The sequence below is a fragment of the Xiphophorus hellerii genome, chromosome 2 (genome assembly GCF_003331165.1).
Source record: "Xiphophorus hellerii strain 12219 chromosome 2, Xiphophorus_hellerii-4.1, whole genome shotgun sequence".
Taxonomy (NCBI): Eukaryota; Metazoa; Chordata; class Actinopteri; order Cyprinodontiformes; family Poeciliidae; genus Xiphophorus; species Xiphophorus hellerii.
Genome location: NC_045673.1, coordinates 26,697,161 through 26,717,213, shown reverse-complemented (window position 1 = coordinate 26,717,213; position 20,053 = coordinate 26,697,161). Strand labels below are relative to the sequence as shown.

The following is a 20,053-nucleotide window of genomic DNA, read 5'->3' as shown; positions in this document are numbered from 1 at the left end:
GTTAAATTAAATGACACCTGGGAGAGATGAAAAGTACGTCTTCACTGTAAAACAGGCAGCAGCAGGTACTGTCTGCAGAGATGTGAGCAGATGTTGGAGGAGACTCTGATTTTTCTTAAACTTTGGCTAAAAGATGGCAGTGAGCGCAATGATGGGACTGTTAATCTGGTTAATGTTAAAACTGCTGAACAAAGATGTGACAGACATCATCTTAACCAACGGAACTGAAACCTCCAGGCCACCGTAGAAGTCAAATGCATGCTTTTATGGAGACATTTAGTGTGTTTGCATAAGCTCAGGTGACGTTTATGCTCACTGTTCACTTTAGAGATCTGTTGGAGCTTTAAATTGGGCTAAGGAGAAAAGGGGTCAATACATCCTGCACGTTTCTCCGAACAGGAGGGCGGATGTAGAGGACGTAAAAGGCGGAGAAAAACTCTCAGGGACAGTTAAAGCATCTGTTGAGAGAAAACGGGTCTTTCTGTCCTTTTGCTCCCTCCAGCATTAAAGGCCTGTAATAGATGGATTGCCATAAAGCTCTGAAGCATTGATGGTACCCAAATGATTGGCTCCAACAGCTTAAGTTATCAATTACTTTTTATGCTTTCATTTCCATAGAGCTCATATAAATGAATGTGACAATCAGACAGATGATGGTAGTTCCTTAATTCTGTATAACATGATTTGGTTTGTAATTAGCTCAGTAGAGACAAATATATGGTGATGATGATGTCCCCTGCATCCTGAACTGGACCTGGAGTTTATGTCAGCGTTTGACTGGTAGGCTTGTTAGCTGTTGGCAGCACCTAACACAGGCCTCGTGAGTCTTACAGAGAGAAATCATGAGTCTTACAGAGAGAAATCATGAGTCTTACAGAGAGAAATCATGAGTCTTACAGAGAGAAATCATGAGTCTTACAGAGAGAAATCATGAGTCTTACAGAGAGAAATCATGAGTCTTACAGAGAGCATCCTGCCAGTAGTGCCAAAATGTTGAATTATCCCCCAATCCCATTCTTCTAATTTCTCATTTTTACCTGTTGTGGGCCTGCGACTCAGGTGGTAGCAGTTGTTAGCTTTGCTAAACCCCGACCCCTCTGGGTTAGCATGTTAGCATACTTACTTACTTTAGATTGGGTGACAGTTTCGCTGGATTTGTTTGGCTCTGTAAAGTTTTATTTTATTCTCTACACTTAGAGAAACTGCAGGAATGAAGCACCAAACCCAAGTCCTTGTTCTTCAGCTGTCCACATGGAGGCGACATCTTGTGTTCTTTCTTTGTTTACTTAAAAAGAGAACGTTTTTGTTCTTACTGACATTAAATAAGACCAAACTGTCTCTGCTTTAGCACAGTTAGGATTATGAAAACTATTTTTATTTTCTTAATGCCGGAGAATCTATTTGCTCAAAGTCGGACGTTTGCATACGCTAGCATTGCTATGCTAGCCCAGATGAGGATGTTGAGTCTTTGTAAGCATTTAACATTTTCCTTAAAAATGTTATGGAAAATATGGATGTATCTTAAAGCTTCATTTCAAATTCACTACTTCCTTCTGTGACATTGTGGGAAGATGAAGAGAAATCATTTAAGATATCAGGAAAATAAATGTGGACCAAAGCGAGTTGAAAGGCCACACAGAGACGAAAAATTCACAAGAAATTAAAAGTTAATTGCTTGACCACAGTGACCATCATTACAATTTAAGGAAATAAATGGTTAGTTAATAATAACTCTTATATGTCACGGTTGGATATTCCAAGACTCTGAGTTACAGGTTTATTGTTATGTCTGAGGTAATGGGGCATCTTGCTGCTGTGCGCAGATTTCTCCGCCGTTGCTGCCAGCACTGAGATTTAAAAACTTGTGCCAGTGGGCGCTTCTTTTGCTTAAACCAGGCATTAAATGAATTAAACCAGAATGTCAAAGCGCAGCCGGATTTGTCCAACGTGTGGTACGTGTGCACTGGGTGCAGGAGAGAGACGCATGGCCCAGCCGGCCGAGCATGCACTGCGGGTGTTGTGTGATGTCCCAGCAAGGCAGCGAGGCTGGTAATTTGATTATGATGTCATTGGAGGAGATTAAAAGCCGAACTGATTGATCGGGTTGTCGAGGAAGCGAGCGGGAGAGAGGAGAGAGCGGCTGATGGCCGTCTGTTCCTCCCACACAGTGTTCCTCATTCCTCTGTCAGCGCAGACACACCGTTGTTTGTTTCTCTGACAACAGTCACCTACTTTGTTTCCATTATCCGTCTCATCAGTGTCTTTTTCATTCCTTATCTAACCTTTCATCACTTTTAACCTGTGTTAGTTTGTGCTTAAGACAAAACCCATCAAATACAAATTTATTTTTAGTCTATCTGACCCATCCAAAAGCATCACAATTTTAAAAGCTTGCAACTGCCTTGTTTTCTTTGGTCCAATACTGATAACTAGCACAATATTTACTGCTCATGAATTTTACACCCAACAGTCTACATACAGTATGCAAATAGGTTGTTTAAATATTTTCTATTAGTTTTAGATTACTGAAATGTCTCTCCCCATGAGCAGCAGTCATAGGCAACGTTCAAAATGTATATGAATCAATCCAGACTTATCAAAAAATGCTATGTAGTTGCATTTTGTTCAAGTATATAACTTTAATAAAATATGTTTTCTCCATATTCGTTAATTCTGTCACCATGTTGTGCCAGTTTGCTACGAGACAGATAATCTGTGAAAACAATCAATCTCCTCCCTGAACTACTATTTCTGGCTAAAATGATGCAACGTTCTGACCAAAACAACCAATCAGAACCAGGAGGAGGGTCTTAGCGCTGTCAATCATCCTCATTCATTCACTGCTAAATGTGCTAATGGTGGATAAACAACTTATCATTACAGGAAAATTGTTTATCTGCCATCATTGGTAGCTATGCTAACTAGACTGAGCATTCACAACAGGCTATGCTAGCTGCAGCATAGCACAGAGCAAATTGGAGGAAGGATGAGCAGCAACATGAGATTGTGATTGACAGCACTAAAACTCTCCTGTCTCTGATTAGTTGTTTCTAGATATCACTGGGAGAAGACAGAGGAAATAGATTTTTAACAGATTATCTCTTATACCGTACTGTAACAACATAATGACAGTTTTAACAAATATGTAAAAAATATTTTCTATAGAAGTTACATACTGCAGCTTTAATTTCACTTAGCAGAGGACGAGTCAGGAGGGACGTGGGTTAGAGCTGCTGCTGACTGACTCACCTGTTGTTAAGTGGTAAAAGGTACAGGGACAAGTTCAATATATGAATATGTTGGTAATTTCTTTTCTTAATTTATTCAATGCTAGTGACATGGAGGCAAACTGTATTCTGTAGCTAAGCTAACTATGCTAAATGGTTGATAATCTCACAGTTTACCCACCTCTCAGAGAAAAACGGGATTACAAATTGAAACTTACCTTATTCTCTCTCTACCTCGCTCTCTATATATATTTTTTGAAAACCTGACTTTATTATTTTTTCTTATCAGCACAGTAACAGCCACAGTCGTTCTTGTTTTCTACTGTCTGCTGCTGAACATCGTCACCATCAAGCTCCAAGCAGGAACGAAGCATTTCATGCAGATCCAGGTTCGGGGCAAACATGGATGTGTCCTGTTGGGTCTGGGAGTGGCAACATTAACTTTTTACTGCTAAAAACAATCTTCGAAAATACAATATGATTAATTTTGTAATTGACAGGGCCCCATTTTTATTTTTTATTTCTATGAGCAAAAGGTAAATAAATAAATTGTGAAGAGCCCCCTGTTGGTCAGGAGGCCTTACAATTGTCATAACTTTTCCCCCCTACATCTACGGCGCCCCTGGTTACAGGCTCACCCAGGTTTCTTTACAACTGAATTTGCCTCCTGGTCTTTTGCAGTAATGCATTGTACATCTGTTCTTGACACCAAGAAACGTTTGTAAATGACCGTGTAGACTTCATCCTCACGATAAGCGTCTGCCATGCTCTGTCTGAAGTCCAGATTAACTTCTTTTTCCTTTTGGCATAATGAATTTGCTTCTCAGAATAGTCCAAGTGTTCAAGTGCCTCTGGACTTCGCAGGCCATTTCTTTTACAGACAGACATGCAGACATGTTGTAGCTTGTTACCAACACTTGTTTTAAAATAATGTCACCATTAAAGCAGTGGCTGGAACATCTTTTAATGTAGTTACAGAGCCAAGTTGGCCAGTAACAGTGCTTCCCAAACAGAATATCCAAATAATCCTCTTACTGACTTTAAGGGATTCAGGATTGTGATGCTCCATCAGAGAAAAGACTTTAGGAATCACTATGTAAGAGGAATTTGATTGATCAACCAAACTCCTCAGTCTGACTGGATCTGGAAACAAATTACCAGAGGTCCCGACATTGAGTGTACTCTGTTCTATTTCTGTCCTAATGTAATCTGCTTTTAAGTCCGTGTATGTGAGCTGATGTGGATCATGCAGAGCAGAGACACAAGGGAAGATTCCCGCCCTGTGAGAAATCCTCTTTGCCTACCTAATGGCACATCAGGAGCACGCCCTGCACTGCACCAGCCACTTCCACCGGCCCGCATGGGTTGTGTTCTCCGAAGTGTTTGGTTGAGAAAAAGAAACACACAGCCTGCAGCCCTCCCCCAGTTTTTCTATACATCATTAGTGTAATGCTCCCGTTTCCCCCAAGCTGCTGCGATATGGGGTAGATTCCAACAAGCAGGGAGGAGGGAGGAGGCGAGGAATGAGTCACACACAGGCCAGCACCCATCTTTTTTATAGCTGCTCAGTTTTGCTTAGAAGACAGTGATGCAGAAAAATGCTCTTTTGTGCTTTTTCACAAGAATAGAAGTTAGGTTAGGCTTGGTGCTACATGATAAATAACTATAGCAACGTGAGTTCACAATACGCACAGTGTGAGTCAGCTGTCAGCTCCTGTTAAAGAAACACCTAAGAGGTATGGATGGCAATTCCAACCAGAAGAGGACAAAGAAACTTAAGATAGATAGATAGATAGATAGATAGATAGATAGATAGATAGATAGATAGATAGATAGATAGATAGATAGATAGATAGATAGATAGATAGCATTTATTGTCATTGAACAGGATTCAACGAAATTTCTATTGCAAATTCCTAGTTCCTTAATAACAGGAACTATAAGAAACAGGAACTGGAATCTTGTTTGTGGGATTGCTGGACTCCTGGATGGCCTGCAGGTCACAGGAACCGACTTGGTTTGCCAGCCAAGAGGCGGCTTTCCCTCAAACTCCTGGTGTACCTATTCCTTTGTATCATTTGATTATGTTTAGAAATTGTAAGTACTCCACAATTTCTAAACAGTTTCTCCACCTTGTGGAGTACTCACTATTTAGACCAATATTATGCATTTTAGATTATTATGGAGAGAAACTCCTATTAGTTTTTCCAGAGATTCTCCTTCTAGCTTAGAAATTATGGAGTTCTTATAAATATCTTGCAACCCAGAAGAGGAATTACAACAAACTTGGAATGCAGAGAAACAACTTCCAGAACAGGAACAATTAGTTTACATACTTTAGATCACAGGTGTCAAACTCCAGGCCTCAAGGGCCGGTGTCCTGCAGTTTATAGATGTGCTACAGGTACAAAACACTGGGATGAAATGGCTTAATTACCTCCTCCTTGTGTAGATCAGTTCTCCAGAGCCTTAATGACCTAATTATTCTATTCAGGTGTGTGGAAGTAGAGATACATTTAAAAGTTGCAGGAGACCGGCCCTCCAGGCCTGGAGTTGCCCACCCCTGATATTCATAGAATCAAACATGGAGAATCAACATTTAGTTTTATGCCAACTTTCTTTTTTGTTTTTGTTTTTTTCACCCTTTGCTCTTTCCTGTGGTTTATTGTTTTGTTTATATTGCCGTCTAATTCATGTAAAGCTCTTTGGATTGCCTATAGCTGAAGATGTGCTACATAGATAAAATGACCTTACCTTACGTCATTGATGGCAGAAACAAATGGTTGAGACAAAGGAGGCCGGATGCCTTTGGGAATCATCGAAGAGCTCCAGAAAGGAAACTTGAGGGAGGAGCTCTGGCTACGTGGAACCAGGAACCTGAGGCAAATCCTCCATCTTTGTTATCCAACACACCAACACTAACAACTAAACCGAACCCAATTATGTGCTGGCATAATGGCGAATGCGTGAGAGAAACTTTATCTTGTCTGGTTGGGTTTTTCTGTATTCTGTCTTGGCAGCTGCTTATTTCAGGTGACTTTGAAGGAGTTGGTTTTGAATCGCTGATTTTGTCACGATCAACATCCTCTCAGTCGACTGTAATGTAAAACTATCTTTCACAGTGGACATTGACATAAACAGCATCCGCCTTTAAGGGAGTTGTTAGCTCTAGCGCTAGTATACTGTGTGTTCGCTGATTAGAAGATTGCATTTTTGGTCACCAAAATGGATCAACGGAGCTGGAAATGTTACGAATCTGGTCAGGAGCCACTTTCTCGGTCCATGTCTACTTTTAGCAATTTTCCTAAGTGGGTTGTTGGATCCGTGTTGTTGTACACAGACACACATTAAGATTAATTCAGGTTGAAGTGATGTAGATCGACACGTTGTGAAAGTGGATGAGCGTTTCATCGTTGTGGATGGTGCTGCTTCACACTGTTATTTTTGTTCAAATTAAACTTTTGTTGGTAAGCTGTGACGTGAATTCGACTCAACAGATTTTTGGTTTGGTGTGTTCCTGCAGGCTGGATGAGACATCATGTCCTCGGCTGAAAGTGAGGATTTATCAGGCTACCGTTTGAGTGGTGAGTATGTCATAAATCTGTCATCTGTCCACATTACTGCATGTATGAGAGCATAACTTGTTTTTGTCTCAAACATTTTTATATTTATTTAGACTCGATGTGTCCTGCTTGTTCCCTAAAGTCGCCCACTCTCTCTGCTCAGATGCAGAGCCTGAAACTCTGGATCTTTATAAAGAAACTCTTTCATTGTTTATTTCTTTTACTCTCAATCATTAAATGCTGCCTGTTCTGAGGCTTTTTGTCAATAAAACATCAGAGCGGCTTTGAGGATCGGTTTGTTTTTCCTCGTGTGCTCCAGTGGTGCAGAACCCACCAGGCTGGGAGGTGGGGATTTACTTGGTGGGCTTCTTGGTGCTGCTTGGTGCAGCGGGACTCAACATCTGGAAGCTGTGGAAATCTGGAACCTTCCCCGCCCCCTCGCCATTCCCCAATTTTGACTACAGATATCTGCAAGAGAAATATGGAAACTCCTTCTCAGAAGTCAGACAAAAGGTAATATTTGTTTAACTTCACTAAAAAAAAAAAGTAGCTTCAAGTTTGGCTGACAAGTTCAAACCTCTGTGATCCCAGCTCTCTTCTTATATGAGATTATTTTTTGTTTCGCATGTAGTTTGTTGTTTTACCTCTGACACCAATTCTAAGCTTAGGTATTCATTAATAAGTACCAGTCTAATATTTTATTCAAATTGATGCAGAGTCTATAATTAAAAATTCAGCAACTTTAAAGTACAATAAAATATCACACTGCATTTCATCAACTGTACATGGTTTACATTCTCTTGTAAACCTCTTAACTCTCTCACCAGTGATGTTCTGGATGCAGTGGGATCCATTTTTATTGATGCTGAAAAATATTTTGTCCCAGCAGGAGATCCTGTTGGGCAGCCTTTTGCATCTATTAACATATTTGACACAACTCATCTAACTAGTCCTCATTAAACCCCCTTGATACAGAATAGTTTGCTAAAGTGCTAGGCTAACATTGACTTATTGTTTTGATATTACCTATTGATTATTTGGAATGTGGGATATTTCAATGTGGCTCTAGTTAAAATATGTGGATAAATCCCAAGTAAAATGTTGATCAGCTGCGCCAGAATATTTTCTTTGAACATCATTCAATTTAGTGACAAGTGTTTCAGCTGCTTTCTCCTCAGTTCTCACACAAACAGTGGTTAAAGCACAGCTCACAGAGTAGGTCACATGACACGTAGTCAGGAAGCTACGGCAACCAGTGCAGACTCTCTTTGACCTTAAATATCAACGTGAAGGGTGAGCAAAACTGCTATTGTTCTGGAAAACACAGATTCATTAGATGAAAGTCTCAGACAGTTCAACAGCAACTGGTACTGAAAGCCGAGTTTAACCAGGGAAACTGATGCGAATTGTTTCAATTGTCTTGATTAAGACCACAATAGGACATGCCTTGAATTTTACCACGAGAGACCAAAATCAAACCCAAAAGACTCAGAAAAGAAACAGTGAAACGCTGCTCTATAAATTCTGAACACTCCCAGTAAAACAAAGTAAATTAACCTTTTTAGGCTTTTGAAGATAGGAAATTCTGCGTATCCCTTTGGCGTTATAATCATCTCCTTCTCTCTCCTCCACGAAGAGAGTGGCGGCCATCAACCACCGGCGCACCTCCACCACCTCCAGCCGTAAACCCAGCCTGGCCCTCGGCGACACCCCCGACACGTTCAGGGAGCTGGGCCACCTGGAGCTGATGAGCAGGGAGCTGGACCCAACGGGCTTGGCTCAGCTCAACCGCTCCATCTCCACCGACTCGCTCAGCTCCATCTCCTCCATCGCAAACAACTTCGGTCACGACTTCACGGTCGGCCAGCTTGAAGTGACCCTGGAGTTCGACGCGCCTCGGCAGCTGCTCCACATCACCCTGCACCAGGGAAAGGACTTGCTGGAGAAGGAGGAAGGGGACTTCCCTGGTTGCTTCATCAGAGTGTCGTTGGGGCCAGAGGAGTTTAACGTGGGAGTGACAAGGGTGAGGACCTCTCCTTGAATGCTGGTGTCAGCAATGTAGGGTAGGCTTGTTCTTCCTTATGCGATAAAAAGGAAACACTCTATTATTTACTTTGTAGTTTACCTTTAAAGTAGGACTTCATGTCTATCTTCTCAACTCTCTGAAGGAAACAAACGCACCCAGTATAACACTTTCGTTCTATTGGCTGAGAGGTTGCCAGGCGACGGTGCTTTTTTTGTTCCAAGTACAAAATGATTCACAAGCAAGCAGAAAGGTTTGCAAGCAGAGATTTGATCCAAGCAGAGACACATTTTGAGCAAGAGGAGAAAGGTTTGAGAAAGCAGAGTGAATATTTGAAAGTACAAGCATTACACTTTTTGAGAAGAAAGACTTGAAGTCCTGCTTTCAAACTGAAAATGTGTGCATTATGGCAGAAAAAGCTCCCCATACACACATAGCAAAACTGCTACAAGCACTGCATTTCTCCTAGCCAGCAGGTTACTACTGAGAAAATAATACTAATGCACTTCAGGATCGACAAGAAAATGTCTTCATAAGAAACCCGTTCTTTACACACACAACATAGCGTCACAATAACATGTCACCAGAAATTGATTTTCTTCAACTTTACCCAGGAGCTCGTTAACTCAAAGATGCCTCTTTACAAAAGAAACCCAAATCTGACTTCCTCAAAGAATCACTTTGTGAGATGCAAACGCAAATCCAGACTACATGGAAAAAAGACAAGAGCAGAGAAGATATTTGGCAGTTTCATTGCACCTTTGACTTTGATTCTGCAGATGACAAAATGGATTTTCCTTTTATTGTTTGTGATCAAGCTGCAAAATTATCGTTATTTTGACCACATTTTAGTTACGACAGTGACTGTACTAACTTGAAAAACCTCATAATCCCGTTGAGGCACAAACTCAATCAAAGCATAATTACTGAAGGTTTTCCATATTGGAAATTTTACATTACTTTGTTATACTAAAATGTTGATTTTGACTACACCAAGGTCAGACAGAGGGAAAAAATCAGGGTATAGTTTCAGTGGATCATTAGCATTTCTGACAACCCCAGTGGACTTATGAGCCATTGAGTTTTAAAGATAGAAGTGTAATCTTACCCTGGGGACATGAGACCGTCTCCCTGTCTCACAAAGAGGGCAGTTCGGACTCTCTTGAAAGTGGTTTCGGATCTAAGCCCCAGCTGAATTTCCACTGTGACGGTGATCCGTCCCACGGGACCAGGAGCTCGACAAGCCAGTTGCTTCTGGTTGCAGAGCAGCCTGTTTCACTAGCTGCACCCTGGGGGGCTGGAGTCAGGAAGGCAGATTTCACATTGTTTTACTGTCACAACGGACTGATGAAATCTCAGCTCGCTCAATTTGCCACTACACAATCGCCCATCACAGTGCGTGATCCATTTTCTGTCTGCTGTTTTCAGAAACACACTGCAGCTGAGTTCTTGTGATGGACTATATTTATCAGCATTTAAAAATTTTCATTCCAACCTCCCTAATGTCGGTGATCATTAATTATTCATTTTTGGAACCAAAGCCGACGTTGCTCACTGAAAGAGAGGAGTCGCTATAAAACATGGCTTTATTTTTAAAAAATAAGGTTTCAAAATAATGCTGAGCTGACATTTTAAATTGTCTACAGTGCATCATGCCAGCAATTAGCATGGTTACCTACTGTGACAGCAGTCTGTGTAATCCCTAGATAATTTAGACCCTTTTCTCAACCCTTTGTTTTTCCTGACACAGAAATCCAAGTGGAACTTTAACCTTTCTTTTACTAGCTTCTTATACCTTTTACACAAACACTTATGGTGAAAGTATATTCTTAAGTCTTCATTCAGTAACAACGTCCACACTGAAGAGTGTTGATGTTGGTGCGACCTGTTAATGCGACGTTTTACGGATCGGAAAATACTGGGATTTTAGTGTCCGATCTCGAACACGTTTGGCTTCGGTCACCAACAAACGTCTTCCTGTAACCTGTCAATAATTATGTGTAACAGGAACATATTTTAAAAATATTCCAAGTAATATTCCATTAAGCTCTGTTTTTATTGTTTTTGCTTAAGAATCCATTCCAGCTGATTTACTTGAAAATACTCACACCGCTAAATCTCCACTCCGGGTATTCCTGGTTACCTACAACAACTCGGCACGCTGCCTGATCCAAATATAAAAAACACAGTGGAATCGCTCAGAACTGAACTGGACGTCAGTCCCATTGACATCTGACTGTGGCTAGACTGTTTCACCAGGTTATAAAACCTTTCTGCTATAACTGTGCTAATGCTAGTGGTTCAGTTGAAATGTCCGAACCTCTTTGCTCTAAAGAAATCAAATTAAGTTGATATTTGTCAAAATAAAAGATTTTTAATATAAAATACTCCACAAACTGCATTTAAAACATGTTAGCCACTCCTGCCCTGGCAACGTTATGAAGGCTTTTGACGCTCCTGCTGTGTTAATACCATTTTAGAGTCTAACAATTAATGATATAAATAAGAATTACGATCCTCATAATGGGATATATACGTAAATAAATATGAACAAATTTTCCTGTGAAGATCAGATTTGGTTTCTTTTGTTGCAGCTGCTATTTTGCTTTTTATTTTTGCCTCATTTTCATTATTTGTGTTCCAGGAGCTGTCCTCATTTAGCAGTCGTTTATATTTAGCTGCTAATAGTTCACCTTTCAGAGTCCTGCCATAAAATCCACAGCTAATTTTCATCGCCGCCCTCTAATACGAAACGGAGGGAAAGCGCCTGCGTCCCTCTGCCTGCCCCACCTGCCTTCTGTTCCCACCTCCTGGTTGCCAGAACTTCCTGCTCCCGGTCCCAGCTGGCTGTGAGTCATCTCTCCGCTGTGTGGCTCTGTTTCTTCAGGCTGACATGTTGGATGCGCAGGCTTATCGGCTTGCTTCAAAGTGTCCATCCTGCTGTAACGATGGCAGCAGCCACTGATGAAGCTGCATCGACACTCTGCGGAGTTCCTGACATTAGCTTCACTCGTCACCCTGTCAGTCCCCCGATGCTTTGGGGACATTTTGATTCATTTCATTGTGGCATGTTTGGCTTTTTGCTGCGGTTCTAATTATTGCTACAATATTTTCTCTGATGTTTATTTTGTGACTCTAAATGGGCCGAATCTTTCTTCAACACTTGAGGTTCTGCAATAACTTCTATTTACAGCCCAGAACCTCCAGCCCGGATCCCATCAGCAGCGGCTTTAACCCGCCTGGTAGAAACGTTAAGAAGAAGCAGAGCGAACAGTCAGTAGGTGGTACCATGTGGTACCAGGTGGTACCGGGTGGTACCGGGTGGTACAGGGGCTTTGAGCTGCGTCGCGACTCGCGGTGACAGTCGGTACCGTGTCTTATATCAGGATGTCTGATATAAAGACAGATATTCTTTCTATCTGTCGGTGGGACCGACTCAGACTGGGCCTTTAGCAGAATGATGAAGTTAAGGTCAGAAGTTTCTCCGCAGCTGAAGCATTTCTGTGTTTAGGGGCGAGGCGGGTTTTGTCTCGCTATAGCGAGGACAAAAATATAAATAGAAACAAGTTTTTCTAACGTCAACATCAGACTTACCTTTTTATTCACAAACCAGTGTGTTTGGTTTGTGACTAAAAATATTCTTGCCCATAATTTAATAGTTAGAGGCACAGATCCGCCCCCCTTCTCCTCACTTTCTCTGCCTCCATGTTGTTCGACAACATGGAGGCAGAGAGACTGAGAGTCATTACTAGACTGAGGGCAACCAGACTAGTTTATTTTGCTAAATTATTGTACTTAGCTAAACATTATTGCTGAGGGGCACAAGCAGGCCTTCTGACATACAGATTTAAAAAAAAGAAAAGAAAAAAGGGCACTAGGGCATCAATGATAAAAGGGGCAGGGGCTCAAGCCCCTTTCATCCCCCCCTCTGCAGGTGCCTGCTCGTTAGTGGTCAAGCAGGCTCCTTTCTTCTGCCTGTTCCTGTTTATTCTACCATCCGACATCTCTGTCATCACTATTGTTTTCCCCACATTTACCCTCCGCCTCTCTTTACAATCCTTTTCTTTAGTTTCTTTCTCATCTTCTATATATTTGCTGTCATGGCTTCTTGCCTTTATTCTCCCCTGTAATAATCTTTCTATTTCTGCCGTGACTCACACTTACACACGTCCACACACACTTACTCTTTTTATTGCCTCGTGTTGCCATCGCCATTGTTGTCTCCTGAGAGACGAGACCAACACAGCAGCACGAAAACCTCGCATTGTGAAAGGAGGAAAGGCTAGAAGAAACAGAGACTTCTTCTCCGGATCATTTTTTTATTATTATTTGTGCAGATTTTTGGCAGTTATGATGCTCTTTAAGTTCAAGATCACGACCCCAAGCTTACATAAAGGCACTTTGCTATGATTTTTAACCTGTTTTATTGCACTGCCACTAGTTTTTATTCGCCAGTGACCTCAGTTTTTGTCTTTTCTGACTTTCAGTCACATGACAAAATCAACAGTTGCACACATTAGCTTTAATAGCTAAACTTGTTACTTGGTCTTATTTTTTTTAATAAATTATCTCAAGCTCAGTCAGATTGGATGGAGGGCATCTGTGGGCTTTTAATTCTTGCCAAAGACTCTAAGTTACACTCAAGTCTGGGCTTTAACTAGGCCATTCTAACTCTGTCCTAGTTATTCTGACTTCTTTGTTCCAAACTGGGCATGGGCTGGTATGAAACTATGAAGGTATCCTGAAGTAAAAATATCAGTTTCAGTTATCACCGCTTTTTAATCACAGGTGGTCTAAAATGAATAAATTGAATTTACAGTGGCCACATAAAGAACTTTGCATTGAGACCAAAAAGTAGTGGAGAGCATCACTTATAGTTGTCCAGTCAACAGATTCTCTCACTTGAGCTGTGGAGTTTTGCAGCTCCTCCAGAGTTACTATTGGCTTTTTATCTGGTTGTCTGACGAGCCCCATGTGCAGTCATTAAGTTAAAAACTCTTCTTTGCCTCAAAGTACTCTTGAGTCAGATGTGAAGCCAAAGCTGAAGTTGGACCAAAACTGGTTCAGCAAAGACGACGATCCCAAACACAGCAGCGAACCGTCGAGCAGCGAAGAGTAAAAGAATCTGGATGTAGCAGGGATCCAATTTAGTCAAAGTTCAGAACTTCAGGAGACCAATGGATGAACAAACCTCCATGTACCGAGTCAACAGTGGGCAAATGATTCCCTCCGATGATTTTGGCGACTTGCTAAGTCATACAGAAAACAAGTGCTTCAGCTTCTTACTGCTGAAGTTGTCCCGCAGACTCTTTAACCACGGGGTGTACTTACTTTGTCAACATTTGTTTCACAGTCTCGTACATTTCAGCCTCTCTCCCCGTGTCGTTCCCGCAGGTCCAGACGAACGCGTTCACCGTCATCTTTGACGAGCGCTTCTCCGTCCCCATGGACCAGTCCGCCCTGGACGAGTACAGCCTGCGCTTCGCCGCGTTTGGCATCGACGCCGATGAACGGAACATCAGCGCCGGCTTGGCTGAGCTGAAGCTGTCGGACCTGGACCTGACCATCAGGCCGTTCAACGCCTGGCTCTACCTGCAGGACGTCAATAAGGTCCCTGAATTAACCAGGACCTTAATTCAGTGGTTGAAAGGATTGCTGCTGAAAATAAGCTTCCAGTTTGAAGCTCATTCAAATTCCAGAACGGAAAATGTAATTGGAGCATTTGACTGTTTACATTGTGGACGTTGCAGACAGCATGAAGTGGAGTTTTGATCCCTCTGCTGGCCACTAAACAAAACTACACGTCCGTTTTAATAAACATCAGTTGAAACTCATTGAGCACATCGTTAGCAGTCCATGGCTTGTTGCTTCATGAGTCACATGGGGTGTTGAACGGAAAGTGTAAGCAGTGAATGCAGATATGAAACTTTAGGCCTGCATAGCAGAACCAGATGTTTATCGTGTGTCATACAAAAAGATAGTAGGTTCAGCATCTTTGCCCATCCAACCCAAATGTTTCAGACTTTGTGAATTTTTCGTTAAATAACTAAATGATTTTTTTTTTTTGTAACAAAAATATTTTGAATGGCTAATTTTTAGTTGGCTAAATATTAGCTCAGTCCCTTCAATGACTTCTTATGATTTTCCATTCCAGAATCTGTTCAAGAAAGTATTCAGATTTTCTCGCACAGCATCTGCCTCAGTTCACACGTCTTATAAACGATTCACCTGCAGGTCAGGATTATGATCCAGCTGCAGAAGCTTCTTACCTTTGCGTGTGTTTGACTCCGCAGGCCGTGGATGCGGTCGGGGAGATTTTGCTGTCTCTCAGCTACTTGCCGACGGCAGAGCGGCTCACGGTGGTCGTGGCCAAGTGCAAGAATCTAATATGGACCAATGAAAAGAACACAGCAGGTGAGGAGAGGCTACATGTGATGTTGTTTTTCCTGCTTGTGAGTTTATTTATTATGTAAAGGGATTCCATCTACATGTAGCTGATCGTGGCGCATCACCACTGCAAAATAAAAGCCACCACAAATTCAGAATGCAGTTTTAAAAAAAATTATATGTTTAAACAATGTAAGGCATATGGGATATTTACCTACACATCTATCTATATATAGCCTACATTTGTGCACTTATAGTACCCATAATCAGAGTTTGAAATAAATGTAAGTGTCAGGAAGCATTGAAATTGACTTTATTTTGAAAACCCAACGCCTCTGGCTCTGGCCTGTGGGGTTGTGAAGCTGGCTGCTGTCCGCCGCGCTGCTTTCAGGAGTGAAGTAAAACTAGCCGACACTCTAAAGTAGAGAAAAGGTGAAACAACAGTTCCTAAAGAAGGTCAAGCTGAATGCATTTTTAGCTCAGCTCTGTGAAAACGACCCTGTTAACGTATGTTGCATTTGAACGAGAGTAACGTGGCTCATTAATTTAGTTTGGCCTTCATGCACAATGCTTCAAATACTTTTTGAAAGCTTCCCGATTAATCGGCAGCATCGTATCAACCCTCCTCAGCCCACCGTCACAGCTCAAAAACATCCCAAAGGAAACTCTGAGGTACACAGAGGAGTACACTTATTATTTGAAAAGTTTACGACACAATTCACAACTCTCAGTGGAAAATATCAAGCACTGTGCAAAACTCTTCATTTTATATTGGCTTTCAAATCGCAGAGTGCTTTAAAAGTGTCGTGGTTGAGTGCTAACAGGAATTAAATGTGGGAGGACGTATCGGTCGTCATCTAGTCGGACAGTTGAGCTATAAATCACTCGTCTCACTCGTTCTAAGTCTAAAGGTCACCTGAGCTAATCGTGTCTGCTCCATGTGAAATTCTGCTCAGAAAAATAAGGGGATGGGTGATTCTAATTGAAATGTGTTTGTTGACTTACAGAGAACAAGCTGCTCTAATGTGACTCTCTGGTTCTCCACCGTCAGATCCGTTTGTCAAAGTGTATCTGCTGCAAGACGGCAGAAAGATCAGCAAGAAGAAAACCTCCACGAAACGAGACGACACCAACCCGATCTTCAACGAAGCCATGATCTTCTCGGTGCCGTCCGCCGTCCTGCAGGTGACGCTTCAGACGGCAGACTGGTTTTATTTTATCAATAAGGGGGTAGCCTTGATTAGTAACCAGACAAACAAAACAAAAAAGTTGCAGTGGAGTCAAAAGGTACAATTTTTAGAAGAAAAAAAATCAGTTTGCATTTGCCAAAAATGTGAGCGTAAATAATTTTAAAAGGAGAAACTTTCAATATTTTGCATATATTGAGTTTGTATTAGTTTTTTTTCTCAAGAATCTGGGGCATTTCACTTTCTGGTTAATATGCAGTCTAGATGATTTTCTTAATATCAGTGGTGGCCAAACATTTTGCTGAAAGTGCTCGAGGGACACATCATTTCATTTTTTTTTTTTTTTTTAAATCAATCGAGAAACACCCCTTAAAAACTTGTTTCAAAGTATTTACTCAGAGTGGTGTTAAAAACAAATGCACGCCACACTTTCCAGTTTATTTGAACCTTAATTCGAAAGTCATGCATGCTTTTTCTTACTTTTCACAAGAATGCTCCACTTCGGTTTGTGTTTGTGACATGCAGAAATGGGAAAAGTAAAAAAAAAAAAAGCTTTCAGAAAAACGGCTGTCTACTGAACCAAACTAGTTGAATTGTCTCAGTTATTTTATTTTTCGGACTAAATTGGCTACCAGTTCTGTATAGTTTTTCAGTTTGCGTATAATAGCTGCCACTACATTCCACAGATTTGACCATTTCCACCCAAAAACTCCTTCCTCAATAAAACCAACAGAGAACTTTGGGGGTTTTTTTTTCGGCCAGTTTCATAAAGCTTTGGACAAAAACATGCGGAGTCACGTCTGCAGAGCCTGTTTATGTAACCTTGTCGCTCTGCTGGCAGGAGCTCTCCCTGAGGGTCACCGTGGCGGAGGCCACAGACGACGGACGGGGCGAAAACCTGGGCCACGTGATCATCGGCCCCGAGGCCAGCGGCATGGGGATCACCCACTGGAACCAGATGCTGGCCACGCTGAGGAAGCCCGTCTCCATGTGGCACCCGCTGCGCAGGATCTAACACACACACACACACACACACACACACCCACCATGGAAAAGCCTCTTCTCGTTCCTGTGGACTCTCGTTTGGTGCCGTGTTACAATGTTAGGATGTAGATTTGTGAGCGATTTTATTGGTACCACAATGAAATTTAAACCACATCTTCATGTAATAGGGCTAAGTAAAAAAAAAAAAAATATATATATATATATATAAAATATATTTGGTTAATTACAGGCTGTGGTAATCAATCAGTTTTAGTCTCCATTAAACAGCAGAAGGAGACATGGACATGAAATGTTTTTCTTCTTTTCACAGGACTTTGAGCTTAGAGTTTGGGTTGAAGTGTTTGGTAAGAAAACTCCCTGTACTTGCATGGTGCCTACTCTGGCTGTAGCCTCTCATATGTGTGTTGAGAATGACCGACAGGGCGGCGGCGGGCGGGCGTCGCTCCTCTTTCAGGAAAAAAACACAATCGTTTGTCATTGATTGCGCCTTATTGGTTTTGTTATTCCCCAGTGGATTCTGAGCTGTTTTAAAATTACTTATGTATCTTGTAAAGAGTGAGACTGACAGGTTTTTTTTTGTGTTTGTTTTTTTATTTATTGTACATTTAAAAAATATATATCCAGGTACTTTTATCCAGGTGAAATAATTGTAATCTGTAGCAGTTGTTTCAGGATGGCCGTCGATGTGTTTTTAACGCAATAAGCTGATTTGGAAAGTAGAGTGCCGTAACTCTCTTCTCTCATTCTCATTTTTGTTGTTCCTCCAAAGATTCTGTGTACAAAATCATGTTTTTCTAACAATAAACTTATTCAGAAAAAACAGCAAAACAAGCTTTAGCATAAATATCATCACTGACCAGTTAACTATAATCCAAACTCCTCTGGGAATTTAACTTGTGATGTAAAGAACACTACACAAAATGTATGAGTTTATTTTGTGTGAGAGAGAAAAACCTCGATGATCTACAGTACAGACCAAAAGTTTGGACACACCTGTGTGTCCAAACTTTTGGTCTGTACTCAATACAGACCAAAGGTTTGGACACACTTTCTCATTGAGTTCAATGAGAAAGTGTGTCCAAACTTTTGGTCTGTACTGTACGTTTGATACAGCAGCGTGACGAGAGGCTCACAAAGCTCAGAATGTCAACGTGGCTTCTGATCTGTCTGAGAGATCCTCTAGAAACGTGTGCAGTTGTATTTTATTGCAACTTTTAAATGTACATAGAATTAACGCATAATCAACCCTGGGCATTGTGGTATAACTACATTTTTGTGTTGGTTTTGTTCGGTTGGAACTTCATTTCACTCCTCGTTTTGCAAATCTGTTCAAAAAATAACATGTATGGTAATACAGAAGAAAAATACATTTCCTATGTGCCAAATAATGAAGCAATATTGTTATTCATTGTCACAATTTGCATTCGACAAAGCTGTAGCCTACATTTGGCATTGCATGAAGATCCTTAGCACCTGATGTGAATGTGCCTCAAGAATACAGTGTATAGCGTGAATGCTGTTTCAAATAAAAATAACAAAATTAAATAAGATTGATTTATTTGTTTATATCTTTTGGGCTTGTCTTTCTGATCTCAAAAAATCCAAAAATTCAAAATAATAAAAAGAATTAAAGACGGGAAGCAGTAGGCAGCTGAGAACTCCGTTAAAACTTGCAAGTGAACGACTACAAGATCACTGAACTCAGAAATCACTCTTACTGAACATAATGGGCACACAAGAAGAAAATAGTGGAAGTAAAGTTCATATGATGATGATATCCGGTGAGTAGAAAGAAGAGAAATGTTTTCTAACAGGCAGTAACTTGGAGACCTAACAAACTGATGTGGTTGATTGAAAATCATTCTATGGAAACCCCAGTTGGCCTATAATGTGCCACAGTGGTGATTAATGCCTGTAACAAAAGGTCTATTCCCAAGGAGAATGTTATATTAGCATATTTCTGTGCCACACTTGCATGAAACAGAAGTAGTGAGAGGAAGGAGTTGAAAGCCTCACTTTTATACACATAAGCACTATCTGTTTTATCAGTGAGGATTTAATTGTACTACACTCTGTAGTAGTCTGTACTGCAACTGCACTATGAAATTCTGTTTACACAACAAGGTGTCATTTGAACCAAAAATGAATAACAGAGGACACATGCCAAATAAAATCTAGTCTTTTTTTTTTTTTTTTTAAAGAAAAGTGTGTTCTTACCTGAGAAACTTTATGCTCACAAACAAGCACTTGTGATTGCCTTGGCTGCCTGGTTGCTAATTGTGCTAAGACATCATTTGTTGCCTTAGAAACAAACTGTGTTGTGTTGTTGTCACTGAGTTGTTTCCTACCCTAAATCTTAGATTTTGTTGGGGCAACAAAACACCTTTTGCCCCAAAACCTTTTGTTGGGACAAGAGGTGTTAAAATTGCAAGATTGTTTTTGGTTTGTGACGAGATTTCTTCACTTTACTTACAGTCACCTCACCTCTGCTGCACAGTAGATGTTTAGGGAAAGAGATAGTACTCACTTCATTCTTTTCCATGTCATTTTGTTGTTCATAAAAAGCAGTGGTCCACATATGATAATATTTCTGTTTTACAGAGGTGTGGTTCCAAGCACTGCAAATTACATATGCATTTAACATCTATGGAAACCAGATTT

The 20,053-nt window shown here is 41.0% G+C and overlaps 1 protein-coding gene across 1 annotated transcript in view; it reads left to right on the top strand.

The window, feature by feature from the left end:
- Nucleotides 1-18,339, top strand: part of syt12 (synaptotagmin XII) — a 38,725-nt gene extending 20,386 nt beyond the window's left edge. The window contains exons 2-8 of the mRNA XM_032544918.1: nt 6,751-6,811; nt 7,110-7,303; nt 8,427-8,813; nt 14,208-14,423; nt 15,107-15,227; nt 16,252-16,385; nt 17,229-18,339. Of these exons, the coding sequence (XP_032400809.1) occupies nt 6,766-6,811; nt 7,110-7,303; nt 8,427-8,813; nt 14,208-14,423; nt 15,107-15,227; nt 16,252-16,385; nt 17,229-17,402 (1,272 nt within the window). The 5' untranslated portion in view covers nt 6,751-6,765 and the 3' untranslated portion in view covers nt 17,403-18,339. The remainder of the gene's footprint in view (nt 1-6,750; nt 6,812-7,109; nt 7,304-8,426; nt 8,814-14,207; nt 14,424-15,106; nt 15,228-16,251; nt 16,386-17,228) is intronic.
- Nucleotides 18,340-20,053: the final 1,714 nt, after the last annotated feature.